The sequence below is a fragment of the Austrofundulus limnaeus genome, unplaced genomic scaffold (genome assembly GCF_001266775.1).
Source record: "Austrofundulus limnaeus strain Quisiro unplaced genomic scaffold, Austrofundulus_limnaeus-1.0 Scaffold1249, whole genome shotgun sequence".
In the NCBI taxonomy this organism is placed as follows: Eukaryota; Metazoa; Chordata; class Actinopteri; order Cyprinodontiformes; family Rivulidae; genus Austrofundulus; species Austrofundulus limnaeus.
Genome location: NW_013953651.1, coordinates 58,676 through 71,725, shown reverse-complemented (window position 1 = coordinate 71,725; position 13,050 = coordinate 58,676). Strand labels below are relative to the sequence as shown.

Below are 13,050 nucleotides of genomic sequence, written 5' to 3'. Positions count from 1 at the left end.
TTAAGAACAAATCTGTGCGTACGAACGGTTCTTGCATGAGGCCCAATGTCTTTAAATGATGGAACAGTTGGGCTATGAGACTTTGTGTTTCATGTCAAGTTTTGTCTTTTTCTTGTTCAGTTTGTTGCAGTAATCTAGGACACCGGGGGCTCGAGAGGAARCAACAAGTCTATTTTGAAGCAGCCTCATTCTTTATGCCTGTCGGATTAGAAGAAAATGGTTGAGAGGATGAAGGGAATCGCTGATGAGCCACAGTATTCTGTTAGCCTCCTTGATGGAGGCACAACCCTTTCTGATGTGATTGACAATCACGTTGATGAACAAACTCTGGTAAGGATGTCCACCGTAACAGAACATCTTTTAATAAAACCCCAGATTTGTCACTGCTCTAAAATAGTTTTCAAACCAGTTATATTATGATTCGTTGCTCACTGCTTTATAGTATACAGCACATTGAAAGGTGTACACACTGTGTTTTGACTTATCCCTGTGTGTGTTTCTTCCTATCCCAGTCTGAGAAGAATGCATTCTTTGTAGCRGACCTGGGGGTCATAATGARGCAGCATGTTCGCTGGCGAACTCACATGTCCCAAATCCGACCCTACTATTCTGTTCGATGCAACAGCAGCCCAGCTGTGATTGAAGTTCTTGCTGCTTTTGGCTCTGGCTTCACRTGCACCAACAAGGTATTCTTTCACAACATGTACTGTATGAACACTGTTACCAGTTAGTTAGTTAGTTTGTTTGTTTTAAAAGCCTTTTCTGCCCCTTAATCTGATCACATCAAGCAGCTGTAAATTKAATATGTTTACATTAAAAATATATGGTCCACAGGATGTAGAATTAATTACATGCAGATGACAAACTAATCAGTTTCTTGCATCCCTAAAAGTCTTGAAAAGTCCAGATGGCATCATAAAGTGGTAAGAACCAAACTGAAACACACAAGAGCCCAACAGTTTTAGCAGCTACACGCCACTGCAGTAAACTGTTAGAAGGTGAAAATACTGTGCCACAGGTGGAGTATAGGCACAGGGCATGCGTCACGTACTGTATTGTATTGTGTTTTTTTTTATGGAGCTGAATTTACATTAATATTTATGTTATAAAATTAGTAAATTATATTTTTCTTATTAATTTAGCTTGAAAAAGCACAAGAGGGAAAAAAATTGCATTCCTTTTATTACTGTCTGGTTTCTACAATATTACAGGAATTGTTGCAAACTACTTGTAGGTAGATTCTATGAAAAAAAAAATCAGCCAAAGTCTGTCTGCAAACTGTGAAATACAACTTTGTGGGGCTTCACTGTATCGTATGGTCTTAATGTCTTACAAAGGACCTGTTATGGGGTCCTTGAACAAGTTAGAATACATCTAACTTACAATACATCAGTCATGTGTGCATGCGCATATATGTGTGTGTGTGTGTATATATATATATATATATATATATATTAAACCAAATATATACGTTTATTGGGATCTGTCTTTGTCTCCTTGTGTTTCAGGCTGAACTTGAGCTGGTGCAGAGTCATGGTATTCCCTCTGAAGACATCATTTACGGTGGTGTTTGCAAACAGGTCTCCCAGATAAAATACGCTGCTAAAAACGGCATTGACCTCCTGGTGTGTGACAACGAAGCAGAGCTACGCAAGATTTCTCGCTGCCACCCCAATGCCAAGTATGTGTTTAATAATTTGTACCAGAGCTCGTTTGAGTTKAAAGCTGCTGTTTGTGTTTTGCATTAAGGATGGAGATTTCAAGMAAACATCCTATTCAAATTTCATGGATAATTTTGATTTTTGATTTTCAAAAATTTATCCCTGTTTTTTTATTTTATTTTATTTTATTTTTTTATTTATTTATTTATTTTTATTTTGGCAGCTGTTGATTGAGAAACGACACCTACTACTGTTAGCAGCATGTTACTGTCAGGTACCAGTGGAAACGATACAGCCACTAATCAAAACATTGGGCCTCATGCAAGAACATGTTTGTATTCTTATCCTAAATTTCTCTTACTTTTATTCGTACAAAGGGTTCGTACGAACATGTCACGTCAGATTCAACAAACTCCTCTATCTTCAGGAAAAGTGTGTAAATGAGGAACATAAACTGATGAATGTGTATCAGGTGTTCGTGCATTGGGAGAGGTGATTTACATAATTGCCACCCCAAAAAAACACTGTATAAGGATATACGTTTCCTGCCACACATACCAGGAAGTGTCCATTCATAAGTGACATCGCAAAGTAAAAAAGAAGAACTTTACGAGTTCGAAGATGGAAGTTCTGCTCTYGGAGATCCACAAAAAAAAGTAATTTTTATCAGCGTCAGCTGTGGAATTAAAGGATCTACTTTAAAGCCGAGGAATGTAATGATGACTGCTATTAATGTCGTGTCTCCTGTCAGAAATAAAAATCGAATTCATATTTATCTCTCTCTGTAGTCCTGCTCCGGTTTATCTTTGGTCAAATATTTTTAATTTCAGTGTAAACAACTGTGTTGCACGTTTCACTTATTCAGAACACCGCACACACACACCCCCACCAGGACTTGAAGTGTAGGATGCGTTTCTGGAGAAAAAGCATTTTAAAATGTCTCAAAACTTCAATAAACCTCATATTAATATTGCAGTGCTATACAACAAAATTAATAGCCAATTTATTTTAGTTCAACCAATTTATGTCGTAGTCTACATTATTACATTTAAAATTATAAYTCTAAWTCAAACAGAATAGCCTATTGTCAACATAATTATGGAGTGTGATTTATTTTCAACTCAAAATATCTTCAAACTAATGAAAATATAAAGTTATTAATGAAGAAAACCCGTCTGGATAACAGCAGACTGACTGCTCGTAAAATATACGACAGGTCTGGTCCACTCGTAAATTTTGTTCGTATCTGAAAAAAATCTTAGAATACGAAAACATTGGTGAATGCCACAAATTCTCCTAAATCACTCGTACGCACAACTTAAGAACAAATCTGTGCGTACGAACGGTTCTTGCATGAGGCCCATTGTGCCTCCTTTTGTGAAGATTTTGACCTTTTCCTGCAGAGTTTAGTGACCACAGCCAATACTGAGTATCTCTGTAGCTTTTTCTGCCAACTCGTGATTTTTTTTATTTTTTTATTTTTTTCAGAACCCAGAATACAGTGAACCCCTCTGAAGTTGCTTTTCAGAATTTGCACTCAGTCATTTGTGAATTTTTCCTGAGAACATAATTAATTTTTGTTTGTGAGAACTCCCTCAAGTTTCACAGAAACTGAAAATATCCTCCACATTTTTTTTTGGTGGCAATACATAATTTTTTAACGTAATGAACTTTTATTCTCCTCTTTGCTGTGTAGTCTTTATCTTCAGTACATACCTTCATTGTACTGCTCAGCTAACTTATCATTTCCAGAACGGCCTGCGTCCGCCACTGCCTGAAATATTTCTTTCCAACAATCTCAAACTGAGCCACACAAAATGAATGAAGTTAAACTATTGGTGAAGAAAAACAGAAACTTTTCTCTTTTTTGTGCTTTATAAAGACRTGTCTGTGTGAGCTGTGTACAGGACAGGTTGGACATTCAGGCTGAATGGAGGACATAAAGAAGAAGTAATGCCTTCAGCGCGAGTCCATGAGCTCTAAATCTGGGTTTATTTTCTCAACAAAACGATAAACYGTTTGTTTCTCGTACGTGATTTAGGCTGCTGCTACAGGTGGCAACAGAGGCGTCTAACCCTGACGACGAGCTGAGCATGACGTTTGGCTGCTCCCTGAAGGACTGCAGACACCTGCTGGAGAGTGCCAAGGAGCTGGGTGTGCAGGTTGTAGGAGTCAGGTGAGATCTGTAGATTACAAAACTCATCTTGGAACAAAACACACTTGAACCACCACCAGGCTACATGGTCATTTTTAACTATTTAAATTTTGTGTTAAAAAAAAGTACTTTTCATTTTATTTTAACAATGTCAGCTTGACTGTTAACTGTTATCTGTCATAGGTCTCACATTTCTAGCTGCTTTAAGGACGATCAGGTGTTTGTTCACGCCATCTCTGACGCCCGATGCATCTTTGATATGGCGGTAAGACATTCCGGTTGTCACTTTTTATTAAAGGGACAGTTCAGACATTTGGGAATTAGGTTTTTATGGAAAGGTTCTGCATAAATGTATTTTATAGAAACTATCTTGAACAACAGCGACTTCAAGTGTAGCTAAAACCAGATGGGTTGTTGTAAAATCCCAGTCCAGTCTCCAAAACATCAAAGTGGTTCATTTGAACCCTATATTTATAATCTTTATATCCCATCAGTTTTGTTTTACATGTTTTAAATTCTGTGGTTATTTTCAAGTTTAATCAGCAGCAGCACTTCTGAAGCAGCTTTGGGTTTGTCCAGCAAGAGGAATAAGCATGTCCATTTCATTTTAGTTTATTTTTATGGAGTCAGTTCACAGCTAAAGTTATCTCAGGGCACTGCACAACAAAAATAACAGGTCCAAATTTAGTTCAAAACAGATCCAGATTCAGATCAGTCTAATTATAGAGCAGTATGATCACTACAGGGATTAAAGTTCTCAGTTTGTTGTCATCTGTAAAAATGTGAAGAAACAAAAAAAAAAAACTCAAGTTGTTTTTGGTTGTTGTCTCGTTAAAGCCATCCAATCTAATTATGATGCAAGGATTAAACTTACGCTGCTTTCAGCATATAAAGCAAACCAGAGCCAATCAGAGCAGAGCAGAGCAGGTCGTTCTTCCTGATGTACGGCGATCCCAGGTGACGCTGTGAGAAACTGCAGGTGAAAACACCGATCAGTCTGCAGCTGCTGTCCAGAGCGAGGAGCACCRTCTGTATGTGTTCACACGTGACCAGTTTACTGAAGCCAGAGGACGCCAAAGCTAAGAGAGGAGAAYGACACACGTTGGGCGTATTTGCATCTGTTTTACATATTAAACTGGAGGCGTGTCCGGGGAGGAGCCTACGTGCGCTCAGTTTCATGTTTACTGGGATGTATGAATGAAAGGAGAGCACAGCTTAATAAGTCCGAATATTTCTGTGCACATACTTTTCCACTTTCATGCTGCACACTCTTTGATACATGAGGACCCAGGTCTTTTGTATCTAAACTCTAACATTGTGTTCAATGTTAATGTGTTCAAAGTTTATAAAACTGTTTTCGTGACCCAACACAAGATCCCAGGAGACTGAAGCTGTTTAAATACAGTGGAGMTGTATTTTGGTTTTAGAGCTGTTAACTCACTTGTTCGGTCAGATTTAAACTCTTTTTATCCAAACTGAGGTTGTTCAGAAAGYTATCTATAACAGATAAGATATTAATTGTTCATAGCTTTTCTTTGAGSCCCACTTAATAACAACCAAAACAATCCTTTGAATATTAAAAATCTTCAGTTTCAGAAACCAGGCAGCACTTTTATCCTTTCATTTGTATATGAATCTACGTTTCTCTCTGTSTGTCATGCAGGAGGAAATTGGTTTCAGCATGAACATTCTGGATCTTGGAGGTGGATTCAGTGGATCTGAGAGCCAGCTGGAAATGGTCAGTATCACTTCATCTACTCTTTATACAAACTGAGGAAGTTAGGATTCAGTTTCARGAGTCTGCAGTTTTACATTTAATCAGTTCTCTTTGAGCAAATAAAGTTTCTGAGTTAGATTTTATTAGTCAGAGTKTAAAGGAGACTTCTCAAAGCCTCTGCTGTCTTTCTTCAGATTACCAGCACGGTGATGTCCATGGTGGATTTATACTTCCCTTCTTCTACTGGAGTTTCCATCGTCGCTGAGCCTGGCAGCTTTTTTGTSTCGTCTGCGTTCACCCTGGCTGTCAACATCGTCTCTAAAGAGGTGGTCGCTCGTGACTGCMGAGACCAGGACCCTGGTCAGTGATATGACATTTTCAGAGTATTACAAAGAATGTGCTTAAGAAATACTTGGGACTTTGTGTAAAATATAAATAAAACCAAACTGCGCTCTGTTTTTATTTACGTTTTAAATAATTCCCCAGCATTTTAGGAACGAAAAAGTGGGTTGATGTCAGTAAAAGTCTTCTTGTCTCCCTCTTTCTTGAACAGAGGAGCTGTCCCCCAATGATGAGCCTGAATTCCAGTATTTCATGAGTGAGGGGGTTTATGGATCATTTTCCAGCAAACTTTCTGAAACTCTGATCTCAGCCCCGTCTGTTCACAAGGTGAGTCTCCAATTCTTAAATTAACAATCCAAATCAAACTTTCAAGAACGACCAAAATGATGTTTTTAATCCCTTCAAGCAGAAACTGCCTGTGGATGCTGCGGTGTTCAGCAGCAGCCTCTGGGGTCCYTCTGGGGACGACCTGGACCAGGTAGTGGAGCACTGTCTGCTGCCTGAGCTCAGCGTAGGAGACTGGGTTCTGTTCACACAGGCGGGGGCCTACAGCCTGGGTCGACCCCTCCCCACCTCCACTGGCTCAACGCCGCCTCCTGTTTACTACGTCATATCTTCCAGAGACTGGCAAGTATCTCTAAATGATGTCGGGTTTGATGAAAACAAATGTGATTTATATATTTCATGGCGTTTTGTTTTCCTCCTCTAGGTTTGAAATGCAGGATTCTGGTGCCGCCCACGAGAACACGCTGAAGAACTTCTCAGTCACCTCTTACTTTCTCAGCTCCTGTCAAACCGAGGCGGCTCTGTCTGTTCCAGCTTAGCAACCAGCAAAGCTTTTTACTTCTCTTACTGGTTTTATGCTGCTAGCACCCTCTGGTATACACTTCACTGGGATGGACTCAATCGGTAGTGTAGATTAATGTTTGACGGGGACCAGCCTGATCTGGACTCTTCATCTCATAAACATGTAACRTGTGATTGAATCCAACAGAATGCATGCATCCAGAAGATCCAACCCTGGGATCTACAGCTCACATCATGTGGCGTATGATTATATCGTGTTATTTACAGCTCTACTGATGTTGCCAGTCTTGTAAAGTTAAACGTGCGTCTATGAAGGAAGCAGATTTTATRTTAGAAACACAGGTCTCTGATATTTTATGGAGCTTTGCTACATGTATTTATAATTTGGATTCGTTGGATAATTTATTATCTATAAGAGCCTAACTCCACTGTTACAYGGTGTTTGTAWTTTTACTGTTTCTAAATGGGACCTTGCAGTGTAGCGTTGCTGCTCTACAGATTTGAAGCGAGTCGCGTCATCAAGACGTCGATGCAGCCCGGGGAAATACAGCCACTGGTGTGAGGAGGAAGCAAAATGTTCAGTGTTCACCAGTCAGCTGGTGGTTTTGTGTCTTTCTAAAGTGCTGGAACAAGTCGAGGGCCAGCAGGTATAGCGCTGAGACAATGTGCTCACCGCTTACAGATTTCTGTTTCTGTTGTATTTGTCACATTTAAGATCAGCAAACAAATGGTAATTTCAAAGATAACACAAGCAAATAATAAATGCAGTTTGTAAAGGATTGTTATTAAGGAAAAACAACTCTCCAAACCACTTTGGCCTTTTATTTAAAAAAAAGTAACTGTCCCCCTAATCCTAATTACTGCTCCAATTAGACTTTTGTAGTCAGTCACAGGTGAGCTTGAGCTCAGGGTCATAAACTGGTGGTCATCCCCAGACCATCACACTACCACCACTGTGTTTGACTGTCAGTCTGATGTTCTGGATCTGAAAAGAACTGGCTTTACTCCAGATGTGACAAAACTCAAATCTGCCAGAAGTTTTCACTTTTGTCTGGTTACMCAGGGAGCTTCAGAGCAGAGGCCATTGTTTGTCTTTTTCTTATTGTTGAATCGTGAACTTTGACCTTAACTGAAGCAGTTAAAGCCTGCAGTGCTTCAAATGTTCTGGCTCTTGGAGTAACTTTGGTTTCCCCTCCGCTCTGGGGAAGGTTTACCATCTTTGTGGTTAATGAGTGGTCTGTGTGCGAGTGAAACTGAACTCAGCTTTCAAAAATAAATAAAATAATAATAATAATAATAATAAGTCAGTTAATTGGTGATTTAACCATAGAGGTAATTACTTCTTCACATATGATTTTTCCAGTTGTTGATTTTTTTTTCATTTAAAAACTGCATTTTGTATTGAGTTGATTTTGTCTGATGTTAACACTTGTTTTCTGAGCTGAAATGTGAAAGTTTGACAAAAAAGCACAACTGGAAGAAATCTGTAATCTGTCAATACATTCTCCTAACTAACTGCTGTGCCACCAGATACTAAAGCAGGATKATTAGTCAGTACGTGCTGCAGGTGGAACCAGGAAAGTGCCGATGGTTGCCAGATCAGCTGACAGAAAATGAGAGATCTTTAAAAGTGTAGTTCTGGTGCAAGAAAGTCGACTTTCTGRTATTTGTAATTCTAAATATCATTCAACATGTTGAAAGGGTTTTACATTATTTTCTGACACAAACATTTACAAATCTTGTGTTGTGTGTGAAGTCGAGTCCTAAGAACAGTAAATGAACAGGAACCAGTTAAGTTGTAGCTGTACTCGTCAAAATGAACAATAATAAAAGACCTTATTGACTTGAATGATTGAATTTTATTTTCAACGGTGACTTCAGGTGTTGCAGTAACATCACTGGGTTAAAACTGAACACCTGGGATCTTGATGCAGACAYGGGCTGGAAAGCTTAAATCACTCACGGTCAACATGCAGAACATAGATCAAAAGCAGGGGTGGTGCTAGGCTTTTTTTGCAATGGGTGGCTGAGGTGTTTCTAGGGGGGCACATGCAAATAAAAGAAATTACTCTGGATTTGAAAATTCATGATGGCTGACAGCTAATTTCAAATGCCAAAGCTGAGATTTTGTGTGATCATATCTAAGAATGATCCAAACAACATGAATGCTAGTCACAATTTAAAATTCAGCCATTGTTAAACATGCAAGGCTGAAAATTAGTGAATATGTATCTAGAAACAATCTTTACTTAATTCCTAATTGCTAATCTAAAATTTAAGATGTCCACCACGGCTAACTAAAAGGTTAAAATTTAGCCATTTTAAGATTTAAATGAATGAAGTAGCAAAGAATGATTACATGCCAATTACCTAACCACTGATTCTAATGCTAATTTTACCAAGTGATTCAATTCAGCCATTTTAAAACATGTAGCTAAAAAAATTCATACATCGTATCAGAGAACAATCTAAAAATCAAAATGTAAATCCAAAATCCCCACCTACTTGCCAATTAATTGAAGGTGGCACCTGGGTTGGCCAATCGGCTGCCAGCCACCCCTCTGGCTCCGCCCCTGATCAAGTGTATCAAAACTTTGTAACTGCCTACAAAATAGATGTATTTAAAAACATTAAAACAACGATCTGAACAAATATGAATGTTTGCTGTGTAACAACAAAAATATTGTAATACTTTATGAATACAAATAAACAAAAGCTTTATATTATGAAGATTTTTAAATATGACACAAAGACCAAATTAAACCTTCTTTGGTCAGCAGGAAAAGTAAAAATATTAAGACTTACAGAGTACAGTTAGTGTTAATGCTCTTTTTAATATCAAATGTAAATTGATTCATTGCCATGTTTTCAGCATCAATAAAGGCCCATCATTCCTCAAAATACTGCATGTTGGTGTTAGTGGTTGATCAGTTGTAGTAGTTGTAACTGATTAGTTTTTCAAAGTTTTGTTAAAACCCTAMCCAGCTCTGTTATTCTGCTAAAAGACAAACAGGGATGAATCCAGCGTGATTTCTGTAAAAATTACTGCATTTCTACATGGCACCAAGTGTAAAATAGAAAGTTAAAAAACATCAGTAACACATTYTCATTATTTAGCTCACTTCCTGAGTGAAAATCCTAGTTAAAAATTTTCCTCAAACATTTTATTGTTGTTTAGCTCACTGTTCTTACATTTCACAAATTGTTATTAAATGTTACATTTAAATGATAAATGCTGTTAAATTACAAATCTAAATATAAAAATTAATGTTGAATACTGTCATTAAATGATAAAAAACACATTTAAGAATTTCGGAATTGAATGCATCCTTTGATATCAGTTCGAAGCTTTTGTTATGATGTCATCATACTGTGACAAGAGCAAACGCTAACGTGCTAACGCTGCTAATGTTGGCTTTGTCACTGCCTGATCTGTTCCAGAAGTACTATAATTTGTGCATGCGCTAAAAAAATACTTCTCGTTCACTGATGTGCTCGATTTAGTACTGGAATTAGACAATTTAAAATCTAATTTCTAAATGTGTTAATTGAAAACAATGTGGATGGTACCAGCGGTCCGGCAAAATTTTACATTTAACTTTACATTTAGATTTGGGATTAAATCTTTAGATTAGATTACATTTAACGTGGAAATTTAACATTCAGAAAAAATAGCTAACTGTAWGAACAGTGAGCTAAATAATAAAATGTTAGTGGAAAATTTAAAACTAGGATTTTACACTCAAAGTGAGTAAAATTATTTCATTTTACACTTATCTCCCCATAAGCTGTAGCTATTATGGTTTCTCAGGTCACTTAACTGTGGCAACTTCTTGATTTAGGTCGACTTAAAAGTGAGTTAGTTCTAAACATGCATCCAGTAATTTCTGGAAATTAGAAATACAATTTGTCCAGTGGTTTATCATTTTCATTCACCTCCACTTTTTAGCGGCACGTGCTAAAATGAAAATGTATGTGCAAATTCTTCAAATTCATAGTCTTTGTGCTTTCGGTCCTTTTCAGGCTGATTCAGAGACAGTGACAGATGCTTTATCTTCTGGGGTGAGTTCTGCWGCTGGGGGGGTCCCTAACATCCAGCAGGGCTTCCTCCTCACCACAAAGTGCCGTCGGGCGTGCTTGGCCAGGTGGTCGCTGCGCATGAAGCGGCTGAAGCACAGCGGGCAGGCGAACCTTTTCTCTCCYGTGTGGGTCCGCCGGTGCCGAGAGAGTTCATCGGAGCGAGCGAAGCTCCTCTCACAGCCCTCCCACTTACATCTGAAGGGTTTCTCACCTGTTGGACAYACGCATGAATGAAGTACACACGTTTAGGTTCAAACAATCAAATCAAATCAAAGGTTTTTATTTATTTCAAATGTGTTCAGGTTTGACACCACGAGCTGATGCCAAAGTTTTGGGAGAAATTGTTGAACATTGGGCCTCATRTAAGAACSGTTCGTACGCACAGATTTGTTCTKAARTTGTGCGTACGAGTGATTTARGAGAATTTGTGGCATTCACCAATTTTCTCGTAAGATTTTTTTCAGATACAAACAAATTTCACGAGTGGTCCAGACCTGTCGTATATTTTACGAACAGTCAGTCTGCTGTTATCCAGATGGATTTTCTTCACTAATAACTACATTTCATTAGTTTGAAGATATTTTGAGTTGAAAATAAATCACACTCCATAATTATGTTGACAATAGGCTATTCTGTTTGAACTGGAATTAGATTTTAAATGTAATTAATGACATAAATTGGTTAGATTATATTAAATTGGCTATTAATGCTGTTGTATAACACCACAATATCATTATGAAGATCTCAAACTAAAAACCAACTTAAATTATACATTAATTGAAATTTGGAGAAATTTTAAAATGCTTTTTTTTTAGACAAAAAGTAAGAGAAATTTAGGATAAGAATACAAACATGTTCTTGCATGAGGCCCAATGAGTCTACTACCACAATAAGTTTTACTTTAACAGGTGTAAAACTGACTGAGTTGAGTTTGTTTTAGTTAAAATTAGTTGTGGCAGCCGTCTCAAACTGGACCGACTCCTAAGTCTGCCTCTGCCCTCCGTGGATGTGTGATTTAAAAAAACGCTCGCAGCGGTCGAGCCCCTCGTCTCTCACCTGTGTGTGTCCTCATGTGGGCCTTGAGGTGGGAGCTCTTGAAGTAGGTCTTGCTRCAGTCCTTGTGTGGACAGACGTGACTGCGTACGCGTGGTGCTTCGGTTCGGGGTGAGGTGCATTTTTGCGGTGGCAGGACGTGTCCAGGAGCCGGGGCGATGGGTGCAAACTTAGTGCTGGCAGCGGTTGTYGCCGCTTGCTGAACATAAACCGTTGAAACAGACGGTGGAGGGACCAGGAGCATTACAGGGCCTCTCGCCACCTGACCCCCGACGAGGAACACCCGAGTCTGTGGCGATCCGTACTCTTGTTTGAGGGGCTGCTGTTGTGGAAGATGCAGGGGGGTGAAAGCTAATGGGACAGGTGTGGCGGCAGGTTTCTGCACCACGGTTGGGGCTGCAGGAACAGAACCACTGAAGGATGGCTCCAGAGCAGTGAACTGAGCTGTATTTGATTCATCATCCAGTCCGGACTCTCCCAGGACGGCATGAGGTTTCTGAGTTGCAACAGTCCCTTCACAGTCTCGGCTRCAGCGGTTCAGATCAGTTTGAGGGTCCTCAGGAGGAACCCTGGTCAGTGTGTCGTCCTGCAGGAGCGGAAGACGGTTACAGTCGGCCGTGTGGCAGATGACACTGGTGTACTGGTACTTCTGGGGAACAGCAGCGTGTCGTGGGATCTCCTCTGAAGAGGGATGAAATTTCAGCACTGTGGACTGATGGGAGGCTTCAGAGCAGGGTGGGCTGTGTGGTGGGGTCATACACTGAAAGTAAAAACACATAATCACAGATTTAATATAAGATACTTTAAATTGTACTGATAATGCATGAATTATTACTTTAATGTGATGTTATAACCAAAGAAGACTCAAAAAGGAGATAAAATGAATGTCAGGACCAGACCAAAGAAAGGGKTTACAGGGGCATCAGACCAGGACCCCAAAACTGTGAGTGCTAAGTCAACATTTATGCTACTGTATCAATATGTTTGGTTTCATCAGTAGCGTGTTACAACTTTTGGTTTTAACACATTTTAACAAAATATTTTCCTTTATCGGGGCCTGCCATGAGAGAAGTATTGGAAGCAACGCAGTGCAGTAATCAGTGGGTTTATGTCTAATACTGATTACCATTGAGACTCATTCAGATTCAAGATGGCCACCACACATACCTTAGATAAGAGGTTCTCAAACTGGGGGTCCCTGGACCCCCAGGGGTCCATGAGAGGTATCTTGGGGG

At 39.2% G+C, this 13,050-nt stretch overlaps 2 protein-coding genes across 3 annotated transcripts in view; one reads left to right on the top strand and one right to left on the bottom strand.

Moving 5' to 3' along the window:
• LOC106534707 (antizyme inhibitor 1) overlaps positions 1-8,531 on the top strand; it is an 11,325-nt gene extending 2,794 nt beyond the window's left edge. Inside the window, exons 3-12 of one of the 2 annotated variants that reach the window (XM_014031426.1) lie at positions 121-330; positions 513-686; positions 1,509-1,681; positions 3,703-3,837; positions 4,000-4,081; positions 5,480-5,554; positions 5,728-5,893; positions 6,087-6,202; positions 6,285-6,502; positions 6,585-8,531. In XM_014031426.1, the coding sequence (XP_013886880.1) occupies positions 217-330; positions 513-686; positions 1,509-1,681; positions 3,703-3,837; positions 4,000-4,081; positions 5,480-5,554; positions 5,728-5,893; positions 6,087-6,202; positions 6,285-6,502; positions 6,585-6,699 (1,368 nt within the window). In that variant the 5' untranslated portion in view covers positions 121-216 and the 3' untranslated portion in view covers positions 6,700-8,531. Of the gene's footprint in view, positions 1-120; positions 331-512; positions 687-1,508; positions 1,682-3,702; positions 3,838-3,999; positions 4,082-5,479; positions 5,555-5,727; positions 5,894-6,086; positions 6,203-6,281; positions 6,503-6,584 lie in introns of both variants that reach the window. The other variant, XM_014031425.1, reaches the window with a different exon arrangement.
• A 1,521-nt stretch (positions 8,532-10,052) lies between these two features.
• LOC106534706 (Krueppel-like factor 10) lies at positions 10,053-12,575 on the bottom strand (the record flags this gene model as incomplete). The annotated part of the gene is given in 2 exon segments (XM_014031424.1): positions 10,053-10,973; positions 11,819-12,575. Coding segments are annotated over 2 exon segments (1,029 nt in total), but the record flags the coding sequence as incomplete, so codon positions are not given.
• Positions 12,576-13,050: the final 475 nt, after the last annotated feature.